Source organism: Schistocerca cancellata, chromosome 5 (genome assembly GCF_023864275.1).
Source record: "Schistocerca cancellata isolate TAMUIC-IGC-003103 chromosome 5, iqSchCanc2.1, whole genome shotgun sequence".
NCBI lineage: Eukaryota > Metazoa > Arthropoda > Insecta > Orthoptera > Acrididae > Schistocerca > Schistocerca cancellata.
The window spans coordinates 119018499-119043091 of record NC_064630.1 but is presented as its reverse complement, the minus strand read 5'-3'; the positions used below and the strand labels follow the sequence as shown (position 1 = coordinate 119043091).

The 24593-nt window shown below is 38.5% G+C and overlaps 1 protein-coding gene across 1 annotated transcript in view; it reads left to right on the top strand.

Annotated features, from left to right (window-relative positions):
• LOC126188029 (3'-5' exoribonuclease 1-like) overlaps window positions 1-12299 on the top strand; it is an 88307-nt gene extending 76008 nt beyond the window's left edge. The window contains exons 5-7 of the mRNA XM_049929451.1: window positions 3493-3690; window positions 4591-4797; window positions 12056-12299. Of these exons, the coding sequence (XP_049785408.1) occupies window positions 3493-3690; window positions 4591-4794 (402 nt within the window). The 3' untranslated portion in view covers window positions 4795-4797; window positions 12056-12299. The remainder of the gene's footprint in view (window positions 1-3492; window positions 3691-4590; window positions 4798-12055) is intronic.
• Window positions 12300-24593: the final 12294 nt, after the last annotated feature.

The window sequence follows — 24593 nt, the reverse complement described above, 5'->3', positions numbered from 1 at the left end:
ATGTAGTGCTGAGGTTAATTACGTTCCGAACAGCCCTGCAATACATTCGTTCATTATAAGTGTGAAGAAGTGGGACACACTGTTCCAATACCTCCAGATGTGGTAATTAGAACTTACAGTTGCAGACTTAACATTATTTTTTTTTAAACTATTAATGGTTTGCTCCTAACATAAGATGAGAAAATTGGGAAAGTCTGAACATTAATATAAATTTTAACTCAAATATCTAACTTTCTTTGTTTTGAAGTTTTGCAAATATTTAGAAATATATTTATTAATTTCTGTTCTAATTGCCCCAGTTCCCCCTATATTTTTATAAAATATGAGAGGTACAGAATTTAATTGTGAACTGATTGGGAGTACATGTAAAGTGAAGATTTACCAAAATAATTTTGATGCAAGCTGTAGCCACAAAATAAATAAAAAAGTAACACCACTGGTCACCTTCAATGAACTCGTTCATCCAGTGCCGAAAGTTTTCGTTCTCCAGTTTGTGGAGTGAAATGTTGGCCTTCAAAAATGTTTCCACAGTCCTTTGGGCCAGATATTCATAATCGCTCTTCTTTTTTGCCATTTCAAAGCTGTTGCTAATTTTAGACTGCTACTTTATTTGCAAATTGGTCTGCTTCAATTTGTCGTCCTTATGTTTTCCGATCTGCACATGTTTCACTATAGAAACTCTGATATTGCAGAATTTACAAAACACTGTTAACTTATCGAGAGCATATAAACCATCGATTTCAAATTCTTGCACCCTTTTGGCAGCAGTTACTGTAGGTTTCGGCATTTTCACAGAGCTCATGTGTTTGTCGCCGAGTCTTAGAGTCTAGGGAAGTGTACCCCCACTCTAACTCAGACAGCTATGCACATGCGCGAATCTGGCAGCTTTTCCGGGTAGATTCTGGCTGCTTTCTATCACTGCTTATACACCAAAGAGCCATGCTCCAAGTGGCAATAGCAAAAAGCGCGAGTAGGCATCCCTTATACACAATTTCAACTCTGTGCATGTGCGGAAGGCTGTATGGTAGCTGCCTAAGCGAACCTTATTTCAACAAAATTTGAAATCAATCATATCGATATTAATTAAAATTTTGGTAAGTTAGTACATGCAGAAAAATATGCAGTCAGCTTTGAAACCCACAATGATATTGGTATTGTGCACAATATTGTTTATTCGCAAGGGTTGGCAGAAAGCATACACAAAACAGTTGTCCTGCCAGTGAATGGTCTCTGTAAACTTGTCTAATAGCTTAAACATAATCATGTACAATATTAATGTGATTTGCGTGCTATCACAGAGTACACCGCTTTCTTTTTTTGGATTATTTGAGAATGGGTTCTGATACATGAAATCGGTCATCAATTAAACAAAAGTAACTGAATTTTGAAACTTGGCTGTTTTCTGCATCAGACTGGTTAACTCAAGTTGCTGTCCTGTTACTAATCCAGCATGCTGGAAATAAAAAAAAATGAATTTTATAGCTGCTTGATTTGGTAGCAGAAATTAAAGCTGCTCTATAAGTTACCTGCCACACCAACTATTCGGAACTCATCACATATTCAGAAATAAACACCCAAATAGTTATTTCATTTTTTGATCCATAATCAGGCGGAAATGTTAACATCATTTATTGCAGAACATACTTTTATTACACTTTTGGATTTGTTCCCTTACTTTTACTGTAAAAAGTGGTAGATTCATAAGCTGAACGATTCATGACGGTGTTGACAGTGTTCGCGCCCACCTCCTTCCAAATAATTGCATTACATTCATAAGAAAAGACCCAGACTGTGTTGACAATGCTACAACGGGAAAAAATACATACTAGCATGCATATTTGCTCAGCATTATTTGTTTCTAAGAGATGTAATATGTTATGGCAATTATTTACACTCTGAGTGTGCTCCTGAACTAACTGCCAGAATAATTTTTGGTGTAAGCATTTAGTACAATTTTGGGTGACATTATAAACCTTCCTTATTTGAAGAGTCTACTGTAATATATCGGAGATGTATTCTTTCGTTATACAAATGGTACACTGAATTTATTGATAGGTACAACCCAAGTCCTACTGATGATTCTCTGTATGGAAAATTCGTTCTCCTTATTTTATTACTAGCTGTAACCCATGGCTTCACTCACCTGTCAGTAGTTTTGCTATGATGAATGATGGTGTGTAAGTAAGCTATTGTATGTCCAATAACATCAACTTCTCTCACGTGTCTGCCTGTTTGGGTAAGTGTAGCTCATGATGTGTACCTCCCCCCCCCCCCCCCTCCCCCCAACCATAAATGCGTGATGATGCATCACACACTGTTGCTGTCAAGCAGTGCATGTGGAGGGGTGTGTAGGAGCATACATCTATGCACTGTGCTACTGAATTAGCTCTACATTATGAAATATATTTAATCATTTTTTGACGTGGGTTATGTTCACTGGTGTAAAAAAAGATGCTCCACCCCCTTAGGGAGTGACTTTTTTTCTGAAGTACCCTAAGTTCTTCCTCAGCATTCATGCAATCTCCATACCAAAGTTTATCAAAGTTGGTTCAGTGGTTTAGTCATGAGAAAATAACATGCACACTCATGTACACCCACCCACCAGGGATGTGCGCTTGCTTGCCCCCCCCCCCCCCCCCCACACACACACACACAAAGTTCAGCAATTATAATATTAATATGGATTCAGTTTTTTCCTTTATTTCAGTATCATCGTAAGATATGAGCACAAACTGTTTATCAGTGAGTTCTGCAGAATAGTGGTGTAGTTTGAATCCATGAATCCACAAATAGCTAACTGATATATTGGTGAACAATGGTTACAGTGAAGTATTGATATCATTCAGCCAGATGTCTTATAAACGACTTGTTATGGGATGTTACATACTGAACTATCTGTAGGCAAAAGTCAAGTTTGTTATGAGTGAAGTGATGGAGTCCAAATTAAAACATGTAAAAAGGTGTTTATTCAAATTACCTCTGCTGGCTTAAGCCTTATATTTGGAATGCTTCAATAGAGTTTGTGATGTCTGTTTCCATGTTCCTATTGGATGGACATTTCGAAGAGTTTGTGTTTGAATCTTTGCTCAGTGAGAGCACAAAAAATATGTGTGGAATTGTAAAAGTGATTACTGTATATTCAGACAAATGGAAATTTTTTACTGTTTCAACCAATACTAATATATTTTTAATATCTTGATTGATGCTATTCAGTTTGAGGGCACTCATTGATCAGCAAGTGCCTTTGCACTGAAAAATGTTCGCTTGATTACTGTTCCTATAATCATGTGCCAACATCTTGATGCAGTGACTTCCTGAACACTTTTTTTAAAAAATAAATCAAGGACACCACTGCATTCATAAACCTTTTGTAAAGAAAACTGAAAAGAAATTTACTTACATATCCAGTATGTCAGTCAGTCCTCGTAAATTGTAACGTGAAGCATAAGAATCAGTTAATACATAAACTGCAAATCATTACATTTGTTACAGTATTGCCTGAAGATGATGATTGATCACCTAGAAATTGGATTTGAAGGAAGGCCTCACTGTGGTATTGATGATGCTAGAAACATAGCTAGAGTGCTGATACACCTAATTGCAGATGGTGCGAATGTGCACATTAATGAACGTATACATTTAACAGCAAGTCATAATAAAATGAAAGTTGTCACTGAGGATGGGAACCAGGTAAGAAATAACTGTTTTCCTCTGTATCTGTAGATAATTTGTTTTATTAAAGGGAATTTAAAATTAATTTCAGAGCTTGATAAGGACATTTACATGCACTATGAAGACAGAGCTTTGTTTATTGAATCTACATAAAAAATAATTCCTGCAACACTAAACAAGATAAAACATGGGCCTAAAATTACATTCATTGGAAAATTGTTGGCTTCTCATTCAAATACCTTAACGAATACAATGGAATATTTCTAATAATAATATTTATGCGAGACAGAATTGCTGGCCAGGACTTAACTCCAGGAGGGAAAATGTTAACCACTCCCGATAGACACATACATGAAAGTAACAGTGGTGTCATTATCCTAGCTTTTGGGACTATTAATCCCTACTTCAGCAAAGACAGAGGTATAGAATGGGGAAAGTTAAAATGAAAGTCAGGACATTCAGACCCCAGGATGATAGGGAGTCGCCTTTAGTGAGGACGAGGATTGACAAAGCTGAATGGGAAGACATTGGAGTGTAAGCGGTCGGATGTGCTACCAAAGTTCACTCAATGTTAGTAGCAAAGTAACACTTGTTACTAGTATTGTTATTTAATTTACTTAATTACACTTCAGGTCAAAAGCAAGAACAGACACCACACATTCCTATAAAAGCAGTATCATTAATGAACTGTTCAATACTCATCATCTTTACACCCAAGTTATCATTGACAAACCTGTCTGCCTCATGTAAGTAATTGTCCGTGATGTTTCTAACTTGTTATAATTTCACCATTTGTAACAAAAAATAAGCACCAAACCTGTCACCAAATGGTAAACAATTAATATATGGTGCACCATTACTATTTTCTTAAATCAATATTTATATCTCTCACTTACTGAGTATTATTTTCTGTATTAGTCAGAAAGAAGAGTACTCTCAGTGAAGGAAACTGAAGCAGCCAAGGACACAATGAAGTGGCAGGTAACTGCAAAGTTCCTGGAGAAAACCAAAGATTTAAACTCAGTAGAATGTGAAGACACAAATGGAGAAGAAATTGCTGATCTTAGTACAGACTTTTCCACGTGTCACATAAGTCAATCATCAGATGACTGCAGTTCATGATGCGTATGTGATCGACTTTTACTTTTTTTGTAGTTATCAGTATGATTGCCCTAGAATTTTTTACAATATTAATTACGTGTTTGAACAAAATTATTAATCCTTAGTACTGTTCTACAGTTTAAGTGAAAAAAAAATAACAGACAAGGTTTTGGACAAAAAAAAATTCATCTGCTACCACGGTTCAAAATAATTTTATTGCTAATGCTTTCATTATCAACTCTCTTAATAGCATATCCAATTTGCCTGTCAGATGGTGTAAATAATCTTGTTACTTGCATCTGTAGATCAACACACAGAGAAAGAGAGACTTAAACAAGAAATCAGGCCAGACTAAATTTGTGATTATTATAATCACATTCCGTGTCACTTTATTATAGATTTGTACACCAGGAGACCTTACACACACAGTTTCACTAGTTATTGTTGTTGTTGTTGTTGTTGTTGTTGTGGTGGTGGTGGTTTTCATATTCATTCCTGAGACTGGTTTGATGCAGCTCTCAATGCTACTCTATCCTGTGCAAGCTGCTTCATCTCCGAGTAACTACTGCAACCTACATCCTTCTGAATCTGCTTAGTGTATTCATCTCTTGGTCTCCCCATATGATTTTTGCCCTCCATGCTTCCCTCCAGTACTAAGTTGGTGATCAGTACATGTCCTACCAACAGATCCCTTTTTCTAGTCAAGTTGCACCACAAATTCCTCTTCTCTCAAATTCTATTCAGTGTCTCCTCATTAGTTATGTGATCTACCCATCTAATATTCAGTATTCTTCTGTAGCACCACAATTCAAAAACTTCTATTCTCTTTTTGTCTAAACTATTTATCATCCATGTTTCATTCCATACATGGCTACACTCCAAACAAATACGTTTAGAAAAGACTTCCTGACATTTAAATCTATACTAAGTGTTAACAAATTTCTCTTCTTCAGAAACCCATTCCTTGCCATAGCCTGTCTACATATTGTATCCTCTCTACTTTGGCCATCATGTTATTTTGCTCCCCAAGTAGCAAAACTCATCTACTACTTTATGTGTATCATTTCCTAATCTAATTCACTCAACATTACCTGATTTAATTCAGCTACATTCCATTATCCTTGTTTTGCTTTTTTTGATGTTCATCTCTTATCCTCCTTTCAAGACACTATCCATTCCGTTCAACTTCTCTTCCAGGTCCTTTGCTGTCTCTGACAGAATTACAATGTGATCGGCAAACCTCAAAGTTTTTGTTTCTTCTCTGTGGATTTTAATTCCTGTTCCAAAGTTTTCTTTTGTTTCCTTTACTGCTTGCTCAATATATAAAGGTTGAATAACATCAGGGACAGGCTACAACCCTGCCTTACTCCCTTCTCAACCACTGCTTCCCTTTCGTGTCCCTCAACTCTTATAACTGCCATCTGGTTTCTGTACAAATTGTAAATAGCCTTTCGCTCCTGTATTGGACCCCTGCCACCTTCAGAATTTGAAAGATGATAGTCCAGTCAATATTGCCAAAAGCTTTCTCTAGTCTACAAATGCTAGAAACGGAGGTTTGCCTTTCCTCAATTTATCTTCTAAGATAAGTTGTAGGGTCAGTATTGCCCCACGTGTCCCAACATTTCTACAGAATCCAAACTGATCTTCCCCGAGGTCGGCTTCTACCAGTTTTTCCATTGGTCTGTAAAGAGTTTGGGTTAGTATTTTGCAGCCATGACCTATTAAACTGGTAGTTCGGTAATTTACACACCTGTCAGCACCTGCTTTCTTTGGAATTGGAATTATTATATTTTGCCTGTCTTTACATCTTGCTCTCCAGATGGTAGAGTTTTCTCACAGCTGGCTCTCCCAAGGCTATCAGTAGTTCTAATGGAATGTTGTCTACTCTGGGGCCTTGTTTCGACTTAGATCTTTCAATGCACTGTCAAATTCTTCATGCAGTGTCATACCTCCTATTTCATCTTCATCTACATTCTCTTCCATTTCCATAACATTGGCCTTAAGTACACCGCCCTTGTAAAGACCCTCTATATACTCCTTCCACCTTTCTGGTTTCCCTTCTTTGTTTAGGACTGGTTTTCTGTCTGAGCTCTTGGTATTCATACTGTTTGTGCTCTTTTCTCCAAAGGTCTGTTTAATTTTCCTGTGGGCAGTATCTGTTTTACCCCTAGTGGCATATGCCTCTACATGCTTACATTTGTTCTCTAGCCATCCCTGCTTAGCCATTTGCACCTCCTGTTGATCTCATTTTTGAGACATTTCTATTCCTTTTCGCCTGCTTCCTTTACTGCATTTTTTATTTATTCTCCTTTCATCAATTTAATTCAATATCTCTTCTGTTACCCAAGGATTTCTACTAGCTCTCATCTTTTTACTTACTTGATCCTCTGCTGCCTTCCGTATTTCATATCTCAAAGCTACCCATTCTTCTTCTACTGTATTTCTTTCCCCTGTTCTTGTCAATCATTCCCCGGTTAGTAAATCTCTGTCTCAGCATTACATAATCTGTGTGAAACCTTTCAGTGTCTCCAGGCGTCTTCCACATATACAACCTTCTTTCCTTTCATGATTCTTAAACCAAGTGTTGTCTATGATTAGGTTATGCTCTGCACAAAATTTTACCAGGCGGCTTCCTGTTTCATTCTTTACTCCTGGTCCATATTCACCTGCTACTTTTCCTTCTCTTCCTTTTCCTGCTATTGAATTCCAGTCCCTCAGGACTATTAAATTTTGGTCTCCATTAACTATCTGAATAGTTTCTTTTGTCACATCATACATTTCTTCAATTCTTTCATCATCTGCGGAGTTAGTTGGGTTATAAACATGTACTATGGTGGTAGACGTGGGTTTCGTGTTTATCTTGGCTACAATAAAGTGTTCACTATGCTGTTCATAGTAGCTTAGTTGTGCCCCTATTTTTCTTTTTTATTCGTTATTAAACCAACTTCTATATTTCCCCTATTTGATTTTGTATTTATAATTCTGTATACACCTGACCAGAGGTCTTGTTCCTCCTGCCTACTTCCCACTGCATCTAATTTTAACGTATCCATTTTCCTTTTTAAATTTTCTAACGAGTTTGAGAATGCTCAGCATGCAACTGGTGATGATGGATAATGGCTAAACACTCAGCAGCAACACACAGCGTGAAGCGCAAGGCGAGTTCCACAGTAGTTGAATGCCTGCTAAGCACTAGCCTGCCAGCCTCCTGCCGCGGGTAAACACCTCCACCAGCGTGTTTGCCCATACTGTGTCCTGTGCGCCCTGCCCACCATTGCAGTTTTCCGCACTACCCACACTAGCTCACATCTACCTCCTTCATGATGTCCACTGGCAGGGATACTAAATCTTTCCTCCCTGAAAAGGCCATGTAGGACCAAAAATAAGCAGACTTGGGCCATGACCTCCAGCGCAGAGAGGCCCCTGGAGAAACACACAAACATGCAACATGATGACACTGGATCTGCTTGAAGGGCCCAAAGGGATCCACCAGCAGCAGTGGCGGTGAGATCACCTCCATTGGCGAGGGTAGGGAGGAGGTGGAGTAGGAGAAGGAGGAGGATGGAGGAGGGTGGAGGGTGGAGTGGATCCATGGGCTCCACATCGGCAGGCACAGGTGGGAACCTCACTGAGAGTTGTGGCTGCAGGTGACAGGAGGACAGTGGAGTGCATGGAGGGTGTGACAATGAGTAAGCACACTGCTGCAGGTGTGAGCCCTTACCCATAACAGTGTTGTGAACAACCTTGCCGTCTGACTTACCAAAAGATAGTGGTATCCCAATAGGGCATGGGCACAGCTAAATTGCATGGCAGGTCAGCTGCTCCCTTCTGACATCATAACCACATACAACTGCCAACCTTTGTGGCACACAACACCACCTGGCAGCCACTCCTGCTGCTGGCCAAAGGACCAGGCCCAAATGGCAGCCCTGGGTCTATGGCGGTCTGTGGCATGCATCTCTGGGTGCAGCAAATCTAGGATACCCCACAACTGGCACCTGTGCAAAAGTTACGCAAGACTGCACCCATTGACAAGCAACAAACAGTATTTAGCCAGAAAATTTGACATAGCTTTGTCTTGGAAAGGGGCATACATGCATTAGACCGAGTGAAACAGGGTGGTAGCCAGATGCTGGATACTATTGCAAACACACAAGTCCTCAAATTACCATGATGTAGATTGCCTACCATTATTGGACACTGGGATTCTGAGGGATCCCTCAATGGCAAAAACAACTGACAACACAGGAACAGTGGCAGCCAAGTACATGGAGGACAGCTTGCTACCTATGGGAAATTGGACTACACATCGTACATCAACAACCATAAGCTGCCCAAAAATGGTTGGGCAGAATCGATGTGCACCCTGCCCCAAGGGTACTCCAAGACCGGCCTTGGAGAAAACTCACATGGTGGTGCAGTCTGGTTCATGCACAGATCCCGCAAGCCCGCGTGAGATGTCTCATGTCGCGATCAGTCCCTGGCAAGTAGATATGACTTCATGCCAATGCCTTCATTTGAGACATACTTCAGTGCAACGCATGCAGCAACTAGAGGATGCGAGGACACAACCAACACTGGGGAATGACCTCTCAGCAGCATTTCTCCTCTATGTCAAGCGTGTGGAACCCTGGACAATGCTGAGCTGATCATGTAGGCGGAAAAACATATGCCGTGCTTGATCTGCACCCAAAGAGACGTGCTATGGCTGACCAGTCTGGATAACTGAAACGATTTTCTGGAAAAACAGGTATGTGGCCATGTTGGTTGTGACTTCGTGTGCCATCAGTGGAAAATCTGCTAAGGTTTGCTGTTAGGTGTCATCCAATGTGAACATGAGCGTCCTGTGCTGTTCAGACTCCACATGGGTCCACTGGTAGCTGCGATAGTGAATCAGCATTGCTATCCTGTGCAGTGGAGTGGTAATAAATGTCATTGCAACAGTTACTGAGAATGAGGGCCCACCTCTGCATTTGGTGGGCAGCATGGAACGAGAGCCTAATAAAGACACCAGTGGCTTCTGGTCAGTGGTGAGGTGGAACATTGCCCCGTACAGGAAAACGTGAAACTTTTTAACTCCGAAAATAATAGCTAGTGCCTCCTTTTCTGCTTGTGGATAATTAGAATAATTATGCTGTGCAGTGGAAAGTGTCTTCGAGGCTTAAGCAATGGGCTGTTTGGTGCTATCTGGGTTCTGTTGAGATTGGACAGGACAAATGCCATACTGGGACGCATCACATTTACCCATTGTAAAGGAATCCAGACTGGGAGCTGAGCACAACTACTGCTTGAGAGACTGAAAAGCCTGTTGACAATCTGCAGACCTGACAAACTTAATTTCATTCCAGTGAAGCTGGTTAAGAGCCTGGCAGATGTGCGTAGTCCGGGAATGAATTGAGCATAACAAAATCTTACACAAAAAAGAGTGGAGCTCCTTCATGTTTTTGGACACTGGTAGTTTGACGATGGCTTTGATGTGGTTGTCCGTAGGAATGAGACCATCTTTACTAAGCACTTGTCCCAAAAAAATACATCTTTGAGGAGAGAAAACTGCACTTCCCCAGTTTACAATGAAGGCCAGTCTCCAAGAGGTGTTGGAAAACCAACTACAGGTTTTATAGATGTGGGAAGCTCAGCACAGGTGAGGACGGGCAGCAACGCGACCCGCTGCACTCAAATCGCCAACACACAGCTACCTGTTCAGAGGCGAGGTTGCTTGGTATATCCTGCAGGTCATAGAGGCTGTTTACTGTACACACCTAATTGTGATGCCAGAAAAGGTATCACATGGCACCGCCGTAATCTCTCACCATTCCGTAGTTTGGGCAACATCAGCTAAAGAAGGGTCAGTCAAGGGCAATGCTCTACTCTGAAGCTTGAGATCAAGAGCTAACCAGTCAGTTATGGCCCACATTAGCGAGTCTGCATAAGAAGTAGCACATTTGGGACACTAAAAACTACAGTTGCATGAGAGGCCTTGCAGATTGGCTATCCAATCTGTATACAACTGCCAGCATCACCACCAGAAGCTCGGGCTCAGTGAAGAGCTTCAAATTTCACACAACTTCATATAAACTCACGGTGCGGGACAACAACAAGGCCACCTTATCAAATGGTTTGATGATGTGCAGTAAGAACTGTTGCAGGTAATTCTCCCACCTTTTCTTCAATTCACTGAAACTGACAAACAGTTTCAGAGATGGTGGAAGAAACTGCACAGTGGGTGGCAAGGGCGTGACGCAGGTCCACGTTCTGGTTTATCAGTGCTTGCATCTGCTTACTCTGTTGTTGCATCAGCAGCTGCTGTTGCTCCTTTTGTAGATGCAACTGTTCCTGCCCGCATTGCAGAAATGCCGGGTCTTTGGTGACCCAAGTTAACAGTAGGAAAATGGAAAGCAGAAAAAAAAAGGAGCATCATCTGCATCATCTGTTAGTAACATGTTCACCAATTTTCATTTATATGTCAGATATGGTTCACACCAGGTCAGTGATCATTGTCACAACAAAATTTGCACTCGTAGTGAATCTATTTAATATGTTGTATGTCAAAAACAGAAACAATCTGAGTTTATTTTTATTCCTGTTGATTTGTGTGTGAAAATGAATTGGGTTTTGGTTATGTTGATAAGATTCCAACCATTGGTGGGAATACCATATGTCCTGTACAGTAGTTTATCTGCCAAAGTATAATGATCTAAACAACAAATTTTATTGTGTAGCTCAGCCAAAACTTCATTGCTGCATTCAAATATTAATCTGCATCAAAGAAAAAAGTCTGCTAAGTGTGGTAGTTTCATCTTAATCCAATACCTGCCTGCATAACACTTTGTTGTGAGATTACCAATCTTTGTTGATAAATTTTCATTTAAGAAGTGAAAACATTTCAAGAATAATTTGATGGTGATGTATTTCCTGCATAGTTCTAATGGCATTTCATTTACTTCCACGTTGAAAACATTAGGTGAGTCATTCTGAATGCTCCAATACAAACTCTGATAGCCTTATACTGACACTTATCTAGTTTCTCTAGTCTATTTTGTGTTGCAAAACCATAACAAATGCATCCATAATCCATGTAAGGTCTTATTAGTGCACAATTAACCTAGCTTTGCTTGAATCATGATACTAAATTGTTTTATTAGTAGCATCAGTATTGGTGAAAACTTGGCAGTAATTTTTCCTACATTGACAATGTGGATCTAGGCTCCTGCCATAGTGTCAGTACATAGGTGTTACATTTACATAAAAATATGTGTCTAATAGATACTAACTTGTGTTTCAGGATGCAAGAGGATATATTTTTATAGCTGCCATAGCTCCTCTGGCAACTGCAGTTGTGTTTTACCTTTATTCGCAGTGGGTGTTGTGAAGAAGACAAGACTGGTGTGATGTGCTACTTGAGTTGTACAGTACAATTGACTATGTGTGTACAGAGAAAAATGTTTTTTCAATTCTTGTTACTTTATTCTTCTTGTAATACAATTTTATTGAAATCTGTGTTTCATAAAATGGATGCTTCTGTTGAATTGGTGAGTGTTTAACCTAACCTTTCTTCCTTTATTTTGCAGATCACCAACTGTACAGTTTATTGCTGAAAACACAATTCATCTCAAACACTTTTATGTACATGCAGTATAGCAGGATTCCACCTGCCACCATACGTCACTGATCATTGCACACTGAAACCTAAAACAAACAAAACGCGGCATGAATAATCATATCAGAAGGAAATTACCAGGTGTATCCGAGCCATGCCGACATACACATTGTCTCAACCAAACTTGACTTGGTCAGAAACTGCTGACTGACTGCATCGCTAAGTGCTCATGCCCAGCAACAACAGTGACACACTATGCCAAGGATTGTCACTGGGCAGTGACTACTCTGGAATTCTGGTTCTGGTCAAATCTGTGGTAGATGCATTAATGTAATATACACTCTGCCTTGAAGCAGATAGATCACCAATATATTGATGTGGGAGGATATAGGAACCCTCATATATCCCTGGATATCAAAAAATAAATTTTGCATGGACATTTATGGTGACATAAAGTTTCAGTGTAAAATTAATCAACCAAGAAGGGCCCCAGTGCATAGGAAAGACAGAATAGATAATGTTAAATTTACAAGGCTTTGAACTGTTTACACTTAACAGCTATCACCACGTGAAAATATATTTCTAAATCATAGGTATATATAACATTACTGAAAAAAATTTATCATATGATGTTCTTGAAAATGTTGCCACAAAAAGACAAAAAACACAGCTATTTGCAGCCACTGTGCATGAAAAAGAACAGTTGTACTTAACATGAAGGTCACAATTCTCTAACTGTAACTGCACAATAAACAAATGTATACTTTGATTTTTACAAAAGGTAATTAACAAACTAATAAAATGTATATACAGGGTGTTTCAAAAATGACCGGTATATTTGAAACGGCAATAAAAACTAAACGAGCAGTGATAGAAATACACCGTTTGTTGCAATATGCTTGGGACAACAGTACATTTTCAGGCAGACAAACTTTCGAAATTACAGTAGTTACAATTTTCAACAACAGATGGCGCTGCGGTCTGGGAAACTCTATAGTACGATATTTTCCACATATCCACCATGCGTAGCAATAATATGGCGTAGTCCAGATAGCGTGATGCAGTAATCGTTTCGGATCTGAAAAATGGGCCAATGATTCCTTTGGAAGAAATGGCGGCCCAGACCAGTACTTTTTGAGGATGCAGGGACGATGGGACTGCAACATGGGGCTTTTCGGTTCCCCATATGCGCCAGTTCTGTTTATTGATGAAGCCGTCCAGGTAAAAATAAGCTTCATCAGTAAACCAAATGCTGCCCACATGCATGTCGCCGTCATCAATCCTGTGCACTATATCGTTAGCGAATGTCTCTCGTGCAGCAACGGTAGCGGCGCTGAGGGGTTGCCGTGTTTGAATTTTGTATGGATAGAGGTGTAAACTCTGGTGCATGAGACGATACGTGGACGTTGGCGTCATTTGGACCGCAGCTGCAACACGGCGAACGGAAACCCGAGGCCGCTGTTGGATCACCTGCTGCACTAGCTGCGCGTTGCCCTCTGTGGTTGCCATACGCGGTCGCCCTACCTTTCCAGCACGTTCATCCGTCACGTTCCCAGTCCGTTGAAATTTTTCAAACAGATCCTTTATTGTATCGCTTTTCGGTCCTTTGGTTACATTAAACCTCCGTTGAAAACTTCGTCTTGTTGCAACAACACTGTGTTCTAGGCGGTGGAATTCCAACACCAGAAAAATCCTCTGTTCTAAGGAATAAACCATGTTGTCTACAGCACACTTGCACGTTGTGAACCGCACACGCTTACAGCAGAAAGACGACGTACAGAATGGCGCACCCACAGACTGCGTTGTCTTCTATATCTTTCACATCACTTGCAGCGCCATCTGTTGTTGAAAATTGTAACTACTGTAATTTCGAAAGTTTGTCCGCCTGAAAATGTACTGTTGTCCCAAGCATATTGCAACAAACGGTGTATTTCTATCGCTGCTTGTTTAGTTTTTATTGCCGTTTCAAATATACCGGTCATTTTTGAAACACCCTGTATTAACTAATGAATTATTAACTACTCACAATCAAATGAGTTTTTACAGAAGAATATAAATCAGCACATCTTACTTTATTTTGTCCATCTTTCTTTATGCAAGCTTTATTAGGATTAACAAACTTTATATCAAGGACTGTAATGTCTCATTTGTTTTATCATGATAAATAAATACTAAATTTTTGTGTGGTAACAGAACAAAAGTAACTTAATAAAATGTATACGCAAGATGTATTAAGGTTCTAATTTAGAAACACAAATAATAATTAATAGATTCAAAAGGGGAGGGGGGAGGGGAAGAAAGTAGAAGGGGGCAGAGCTATGTTTGTGGCATGAAGTTTACAGACCTAATTACATAAATACATTAAAATTTGAAATATCCAGATTTACACAAGTTGTATTGCACTACAAAGCACTGCACTTGTGGGCAATCTGCTTTATAAAGAATCTGACTGACACTGTAAATACATCAAACAAAATTGAGACTCGCATCTTCGGTATGTTATACATGACTTCGTTGATAAACAGACTGCTCTCATGCTGTCTGCCATATTGAGAAAATTCACACTGTGGAGTCTGGTACATTGCAGGTTCATGCACCATAGACAGGTCCTGCTCAGTGCGATGTTTGTCAGCTGTTGGTCTTGCGGATAGTGGCATAGTACTGCTTCCATGAATCAGTTGTCTGCACTCATGATGTCACAGTAGTGTATCTTTGCATGCTGGGACCTCGTAAACATACAGAGAGAACAGACTGCAGTATCACTGCATATTAAGACACACACACACACACACACACACACATACACACACACACACACACACACACACACAGAGAGTTTAAAACAGTGCAACGATGTTAAATACACACTCATTCTTGAAAACACTAATAAATCATTACACAAACAAAATTTTTGAAAGTCACGACTAGTTGTTATCACGCAAGTGTAACCATGTAATTTCTTCTTCTTCTTCTTCTTCAGGAAATCAGCGTCCAAGTCTCTTCCATTTTTTTCTACATGCACTGTTTTTTGACCTATTATTCCACCTTAAATTTTTCTTCCTACCTCCAGTAAGTTCCAATTGCAGTTCTTGTCATGGCTTAATAAATTATGTATACTGTTCTGCCAATCCTTGGACAAATATTTACTTAAAATGTTGTTTCAAATTCTGTAGATGTTGTAACATTTTCCATGCTGAACTTTCCCTCTACGTAGTCCCAAACATACATTCATTGTGCACAACTGCTCATCCTTTTCTGTTTGATTTGGATTTCATGAATGTAAAAGTTTAAACTATCCACTGACAGCAAAATCATAGTTCATTACATTGAAATAACAGTTCTGGTTGTAGGTTCCTTGCATCACCAAATCAAGATCCTCTCATGTTAAACTTTAATCACATAAGCATTGCAGTTGCATTTGATTTTGACAAATTTATCCAGTTCATTAATACTAATTTCAAAATCAGAATAACTTTTTCATACATCAAAAATCAACTTGGTGTCTGCTTTACTTTTGTTCCAATGACCTTTGCATGTCAACAGCGGTATCATAAACTACTACACTCTATTTAGTAGTTCGTTGAATTTCTTGCTGCTTTAGTATTAATTGAGCTGACCTTCAAGCACTTGTTGTGTTGCTTACTGCGCCCTGAATGGAGTCAGAATGTTTGAAGTTCTTTGGCCCTATGATGATGATTTTCAAATCATGTGAACTATACCTGCAAATCATTGTGAATATCTAATACCTTTGATCCAAAATTTTGCCCAAAATTATTTTAAGTTTTTGGCTATGCTCATAGATTTTTGGTTCAAATTTTGCCCATGATCAGGAATTTTTTTGTTAGTGTTCAACTCCTGCTGTTATCTAGTTTTCTATCCAATTTTCTTAAAAATGCGTTAACGCATCCTCCTTTCCTACTGCATCAACGTGATTGTTGTCTATCACTGCCTCATGTTTTTGTCCAAATCTGAATTTTTATTTTCCACTGCATGTACACTTTGAATTATGCTAATGAGTTACAATTCATTAATGAGATCTGTAGCAACACTGACCTCATCATTCTCAGTTTGACTAGCTGTTGTTGTTCAAATATATATTTATAATCAAAATTACAGTCTATATCATATTTCCTGTCCAAGATTGATCGAAGAATTGAGGTTCATGAACTATATGGTTTATTACTGAAAATGTTACTCATCTCAAAATTTTTTACACGCATTCATTTTATCAATATCTCGTTTGCTGCCATACAACAATGGTCATTTCACAATGAAACTATAAAGCAAACAAAACATACTGTGAATCATCGAAAGCAAATCAGCCAGGTACACCTGAGCAATGCCGTAACCAAGATTGTCGTGACCCGATCCGACTTGACTCGACTCGACTGCAGACTGTAACAGCAGCACTATGCACTCGTACCTAGCAACAACAGTCACACACTGCCACAAGCATTGTCAGCAGACAACGATTACTCTGGAATTCTGGCTTCTCCTAAACCAGTTGTAGCTACATTAATGTAATATACACTTTGTGATGAAGCAGATCGACAAATTTATGATTTAATGTTACAAAGAATGACAAATATATTCACATGGGAGGATACAGACTCTTCACAACATTCTTAAATAATAAGCATTTATGACAGTCACCATATATCGTAGACAGCTTTTAGATGGTACTATCGTGATGTGACATTACAACTGCATTAAAAGTTAAAGCAATGGCATTACACGAATTGATCGAGTATTTTATTACAATGAGCATTTAAAGAAAGGTTATTTTGAAAAAAGAAATGGAATTTCCCATGAATATTTTGTTTGATGATTTTTGTAAAAGACTAACTCAATTGCTTCTAATTCATTTGTTTCACTCTTGATACTTGATCACCTGCAGAAAAGATTGTTTACAATTTGTTTATGAATTTAGTTGTGGTCGTGCTTTGGTCAGTGACAAATTTTGTGAAGGTCAGAAAAAATCTTTTGTTGTTCGAAAACATTGATGCTGTGCACAGTATGAGTGAAGAGCAGCATGTGCTAACCATGAGTAGAAGCAGCCTTTGGCATATTAAGGATGGCAGTACTTCATTTTGCATGAACATTTAGCTACAAAAAAGGTCTAGTCGTAATGGATTCTGCACAATTTGACAAAACCTCAGAACAAGCTCTTTTGAACTGGTGTAAGGAAAAGCTCAAAATTTGACTAAGGAAATGCAAAATCTGTATACAACAATGTAACAGGAGACCAATCTGGGATATTTATACAAGATGAAAACTAAGCATCCCTCAACTGTTTGTTCCAAGATGAACAGAAACTAACAAAAGGGTTTCACTTTCAGGAAAATAGTCACTTGTTTCTTTGGTTACAGGGGCCTTGCCATGACTGTTCCTTTGTGGATGGAGAAACAGTTGGTGCTGAGTATTTGTTTGCACATGGTACTGAAATAGGGGAAAACAACTAAAAATGATCATGTCATTCTTCATCACAACAATACCATCCATTATACAGCATATAAAACAACTCATTATTTGTCAGAGAAAAACATCTAATTAGTGTGCCATTTCGTGCATGCACCAATTTATTTATCCCTTGGTAACTTTTTTTGTTGGTATACATCAAACAAAAATTGCTTGAATAGTGATATACAGCACCTGAAAAATTATTCCAGAGCCATGTTTTTGAGGTGTCAACATCAGAGAGGAAAAATTATTTCCAGCATTGGTTTGAGTGCATCCAAATGTGTGTAAATTTTTACGGCAAATATTTTGAGAAGCAATAAAATAAGTTGTAGCAAACATGTTTTTGTATTGATTCTGTAAAATCTTAAAAAGTGGCCATCATATGTTACTTTATTGATCACGCGAATCTGTATCAGCAATGTCAGATTTGAAACCACATGTCATTGACAATGCATGACACTTGTCTCTGTTTCCTATTGGTTAGGATGTTTTTGCAACTGCTGTTTTGTGCCTTGCTACATGGCCGTGAGTGGTATATAGACATGTTGACAATATTATGAAAAGGATAGTTTGCTACTCATCATATAGAGGAGATACTGAGCTGCAGACAGGCACAACAAAAATATTGTCTCTGGCCCCTGAAACCAGACTCGACTCCATTTTGAGTGTGTGTGTGTGTGTGTATTTTCTACTATTTTAAGAAGGCCTTTTGGCTGAAAACTCAAATGTATAACAGGCTTTTTGTTGTGCCTGTCTGTGACTCAACATCTCCATATGGTGAGTGGCAATCTATCCTTTTCAATATATTTTCATTATTCATCCTGGTTTTTCTATAACACAACAAACTGTGTAACTTTATTCACGATGTTACCATGGGCTTGTCCAAATGCAGTAGCTACTTTCTGCAGTTCTGTCACATATCTACATTGACCCATTTTACTGCACAGATTCGATACATCTACATCCACATAGATACTCTGCAAGCCACTGTAAGGTGCGTGGCGGAGGGTACCCAGTACCACTACTTGCCATTTCCCCTTCTGTTCTAGTCACAAATAGAGTGAGGGAAAGACGACTGTCTGTATGCCTCCATATGAGCTCTAATGTCTCATATCTTTCCTTTGTGGTCCTTACATGTGTTACATGTTGGCAGGAGCAGAGTCTTTTGGCAATCAGTTCCAAACACTGGTTGTCTAAATTTTCTGAGTAGTGTATCCCACAAAGAATGCCGCCTTCCCTCCAGGGATTCCCATTTGATTTCCCAAAGCACCTCATAACACTGATGTGCTGTTTGAACCTACTGGTAACAAATCTAGCAACCCCCTTCTGAATTGATTTGATCTTTTCCTTCAATCTGACCTGGTACGGATCTCAAACACTCGAGCAGTACTCAAGACTCAGTCACACCAGTGTCCTATATAGTGTCTCCTTTACAGGTGAACCACTCTTTCCTAAAATTCTCCGATAACACCAAAGTCGACCATTTGCTTTTTGTTGTGCCTGTCTGTGACTCAACATCTCCATATTGCTTTCCAGTGTTATGCCCAGATATTTAAATGACTTGACTGTGTCAGATTGGACTGTACCTGAACATTAGTTTGTTCTTCCTACTCATCTGCATAAACTTACAATTTTCCACATTTAGGGTTAGCTGCCACTCATCACACCAACTGGAAATTTTGCCTACGTTGTCTTGTACTTTCCTACAGCCACTCAACTTCGGCACCTTACTGTACACTGTGGCATCAACAGCAGACAGCTGTCCACCCTGTCCATAAAATCATTTATGTATATAGAGAACAGCAGCAGTCCTATCACACTTCCCTGGGGCACTCCTGACGATACCCTTGCCGCTGAGGAACACTCGCCATCAAGTTCAACATACTGGGTTCTGTTATTTAAGAAGTCTTTGAGCCACTCACATGTCTGTGAACTTATTCCGTATGCTTGTACCTCCATTAATAGTGTGCAATGGGGCACTGTGCCAAATGCTTTCCGCAAATCTAGAAATATGGAATCTGCCTGTTGCCCTTCATCCATAGTTTTCAGTATATCATGTGAGAAAAAGACAAGTTGAGTTCCACATTTCTGATTCGTGGACATAACATTCTTAGAAAGTTTATTATATTTGAACAGAGAATATGTTAAAGGATTCTGAAACAAACAGAAGTTAGGGATATTGGTCTGTAATTTTGCGGGTCCATTCTTTTACTTTTCTTATGTACTGGAGTCACCTGCACTTTTCTCCAGTCGCTTGGGACTTTGTGTTGGGTGAGAGATTCATGATAAATGCAAGCTAGGGGGTAAGGCCAATGCCGTAGAGTACTCTTTGTAAAATTGAACTGGGATTCCATCCAGAACTGGTGATTTATTTATTTATTTATTTTTCAAATCTTTAAGTTGCTTCTCTACAACAGGTAAGCTTATTTCTATGTTGTCCATATGGCAATCTGTCCGATGGTTTGCGTGGTTCTCCTGTGTGAACGATTTCTTGAATGTGAAATTTTAAACTTCAGCTTTCATTTTGCTATCTTAAACTGCTACACCAGACTGGTCAACAAGGGACTGAATGGAAGCTTTAGGCCCGCTTAGTGATTTGACACTTACATGCCATTGCATTGCCATGACAGTGAAGAGTCCAATGACCTGGTACCATTTCCACACCATTTACAGTGTTACAAAGTGACCATTGTGTTCTCTGAAGCGAGTGACAAATTTTGTACAGTGAGGTTACACAGAGAATTACATTCTGCATCTCATTTACCTTATTTTCAGTTTAAAATTTTTTAAATTGATTCCCTACCTGCTGTTTGTCACAATTTTGTGAAGTTTCTTGACTTCTCCATTTTCAGCCTTTCAAGTTTCAACTCGCATACAGTGGGTTCATACATTCTTTATGCCAGTTTCTATTAGTTCAGTTTGGGGATTTAGTTAATTAATATTACTACCAGAGGAAGTTTACACTACTTCTGTTAACATGCCATGACAAGGATAAACATCTACTTTGATCTGTTTGTTACAGGTGTTTCCAATCTCACTTTCATTGTTTATATTTTCAGTGCTGATTAATCTTATTTCAGATTTTAAATTTTTATACACATTTCTCATTCATTTTCTACCCAGTTTTACTGAATATATATAAACTACTCTTGATGTCACAGTTAATTACATGTATAGGGTGTCCCACTCGAAAAAGGCCCCACAAACATTTGCTTGAATTGCATTTAAAGGCTTTGCATAAAAGTGCTGGAAGTTACCACCCTTGACTTGTAAACACAGTTGAATACGACACTATAGATTCTCAACTGTTGCTGCCAGAACCACTAGTGTCACTGCCTGGATTTCAAGGATGACGTTCTCTTGTAAATCTTCCAATCTATGTGGTTTGGTCCTGTAGACCTTGCCTTTTAGGCCACCCCAGAGGAAAAAGTCAGGTGGAGTTAAATCAGTTAACCTTGGGGGTCACAGTCCTTTTGAAATCACTGTGCCAGGGAGAAATGATTCAACATCAGCCATGGTCACTTGAGATGTGTGACTTGTGGCTCCACCCTTTTGGTACCAGCCGAGGGCAAGTTCTTCATTGTCTAACTGTTTCACAAATACCTGAAACATTCTGATGTAAATGGCACTTTGCATAGTAGACCCGAAAAAAATTGGTCCGATGATTCGACTCTGCGATACTGAACAGAACACGCCAATCTTTTGTGAATGTAGGCGTTGCTCGACCAGTGTATGTTAATTTTCGTTACTCAACAAACATGTATTCTGAGAGTATACATAGCCAGAGAGGTGGAACCACTCATCACTGAACCATGCGTTCTTCAATATTCCTGGCCTCTGAGCAATAAATTGCTGAAACCAACAGCAAAATGTAATGCGTTTGTATTTGTCATTGATATTCAGTTGCTGGACAACTGTAAACGTATTTAGATACATGTCGACTTTCTTCTCACCTCTGTGACATGGTCCATGACATTACACATTCCTGAGATGAATGTCAGACTCTGCGGGAGAGGCCAAAAATCGTTCTTTCACGTCAGTCACTTTTTCTTCCAATAATGGCGACTGTCCCCCGCCGTGAAAATCCAACACCATTCCACTGCTCTCCATTCTGTTCACTAACTTTTGTATGTAGCATTTAGACGGCATATGCTGGTCACCAAATTGTTCAGTGCTCATTCACTGACATGTCTTAATGGAATCAGTAATCCAATATTGTTTCACAAGAAACATGTCCTCTGTGACAGAACAGCAATACATTGTCACTAAATACTGAACACTCAACTCCAGCCACAACGATGTACAGAAACCCATTGTTGGGCAGAGTGCAATGTTGCCACGTCAAACATCACAAATTAATGGTGCAATTTTAGTGGAATTGCTACACGTTCGTGGGGCCTCTTTCGAGTGGGACACCCTGTATTTTAAGATATCATCCTCTAAACATTCCAGATTATTATTATTCAGTTCCTCAAAATTCTGCTTCATTTCAGTTTTTAAATAATTGTTATTATCATTAAGCTCTGATTTTAAATTAGAGTAACTTAACTACTATTTTTCTGTACTTTTATTTTCATCTTCACTGGCACCATAATGTGGGGCTACTTTGGCGCACTTTATTCCTATCTTTTTATATGTTACAAGAAAACAAAGAATAGTGGCAAACAGAAAATTTCATTTTTCTAGTTTTGTTAAAAACATACGTCATCAATTTAAAAAAAAGATATTAAAGTACATCACATCTGTGGTTCTGGAACCTTATAAAAGGGGGCCAATATTAATTGCACTTCTACTTTGAGCCCCTTGATCATTTCTTCACGAAAAAATGTTAATATAATGTTGAGACAAAGTAAACTTCAATGAATGCCTATAAAGTAAACATACAGGAACATGAGGAATGAATAAAACACTAAGTTTTGGCGGCAAGAACATAAAATATTGAACTATATTTAGAAAATGATACAGTAAATATACAGGTATACAATATTTTAGCAATTAACAAATTCATATTCAGGTTTAGAAAATGCTATACTACACTAACTATTTGCAGGGAGAAAATTCCTTCTGTTACAATTACTCTACAGTATGGGTACATGCCTTACTGCACGAATAACTGAAGCTCTGGTACTTGGAAATAGCCACATTTTGTTGGTTTTTTATCACATCCTCCCAAGGATAAAATAGTTTAGCATTTTGTTCTGGTCACAGGTAGCAGGACTTTGTCCTTTCCATGCTGGTCACTTTTGCGCCGTCGGCTTTCATCTGACGAGGAGAGGTCCCCAGCTGTGAGATCGACTTTTTGAAACCATTTATACCGTTATGTAGGTTAAGATTCCAGGTATCACATGCTGCAGCTATTCACCATGGTAGTCCCTCATTTGCAAGTAAATATTTCGGAATTTTCTGTGGCAATAGCGTTTATTTTAAAATCTTTTTCAAAATAACCTTTATCATTATTTTTAATTGGTTTAAATGCTTTGTCACATCATTTTAATCACAATATCAACTTCTTCATTTGCTCTCATTTTTCTTTCTATCATTATTTTTCCACATGAAATCTTTGTTCATGTGCTTTTAATCAATTTTATGCATTAATTACTTTTATCACCTTGTTTATGTCCATATTATTGCGTTCATTATATCCCATTTTGTTTGAATTTCATTATACTTACAAACCCTCCTTTCATTTAAATCTTTATCTGCATTATTTTGTCTGTAGTGCAATAGGTATTTAGGTTATGTTTTAAATATTTGTATGACGATTACCACACAAAAAATTGCACATCTGGTAATAAAAATACATTTTTCAGACCACTGCACAGCCAATATAAATACATTATTTAGTCTTCTGTTTTTTAATTGATAGGTCAGAATTTTCAAATAATGGAATATGATAACAGATAACTATTATTAAATTCATATTCACAAAAATACCAATTGGAAAAAGAATGAAATAAAGAAAAAATGAAACAAATGAAAAAAAGTTTTTACCCTGATTAAATAATGTGACAAAGGAATAGCAATAAAAAATTTTCATTTAAATGAATTAATTGTATAAAAATAATGATCCAAGTCATTTCTATGAAGATTTAAAAGTAAGAAAAAATTATTGCACCTGGCAAGACTCGAATCCATAATCTCTGGCATATTGAGCTACTTAACTATTTTAGCAGCTAATATGACTTTTTTTAGTGTTGTTATCACGCAAAATACCGAAATTTTTTTCTTCAGTTACTTGCAAATTAGGGTCCACCAGTGTGTGATACCTGGAATCTTAACCTATTTGGTTTCAAAAAGTCAGACCCACCAATGGGGACACCCCTTGTGAGTCACAGTTCCACCACACTATATTCTTCTTTGGAATATAATACTGTAACATGCTGCCCAACTGCTGATTTATCACTGAGCATTTTGTTTTATTAATTACTACAAGCTAGGGCCTAAAGATTTATACAAAATCACTTTAGCCTCAATGATGTTTGAAGGGCCCTGACGCAGTGCAAAATTGCACTCGCCGTATATTTAGCTTAACAAATGTGAACCTTACAGCCAGAAATTACTGGGAAGTAAAGGCCGGTACATGAAAAGGTCTGTCTGCGCAGATGTTTGAGCAAAAGTATGTACATACAATAAATATCGCAAATCTTGTGTATCTTTCTCTCTACGAAAAAACTCAGCAGTGAGTGGCTACCATCTTTCGAAAGATATTACACTGTGACTGCTTAACCCAAGAAATACTAATGCATTTTCCATAGTGCACATT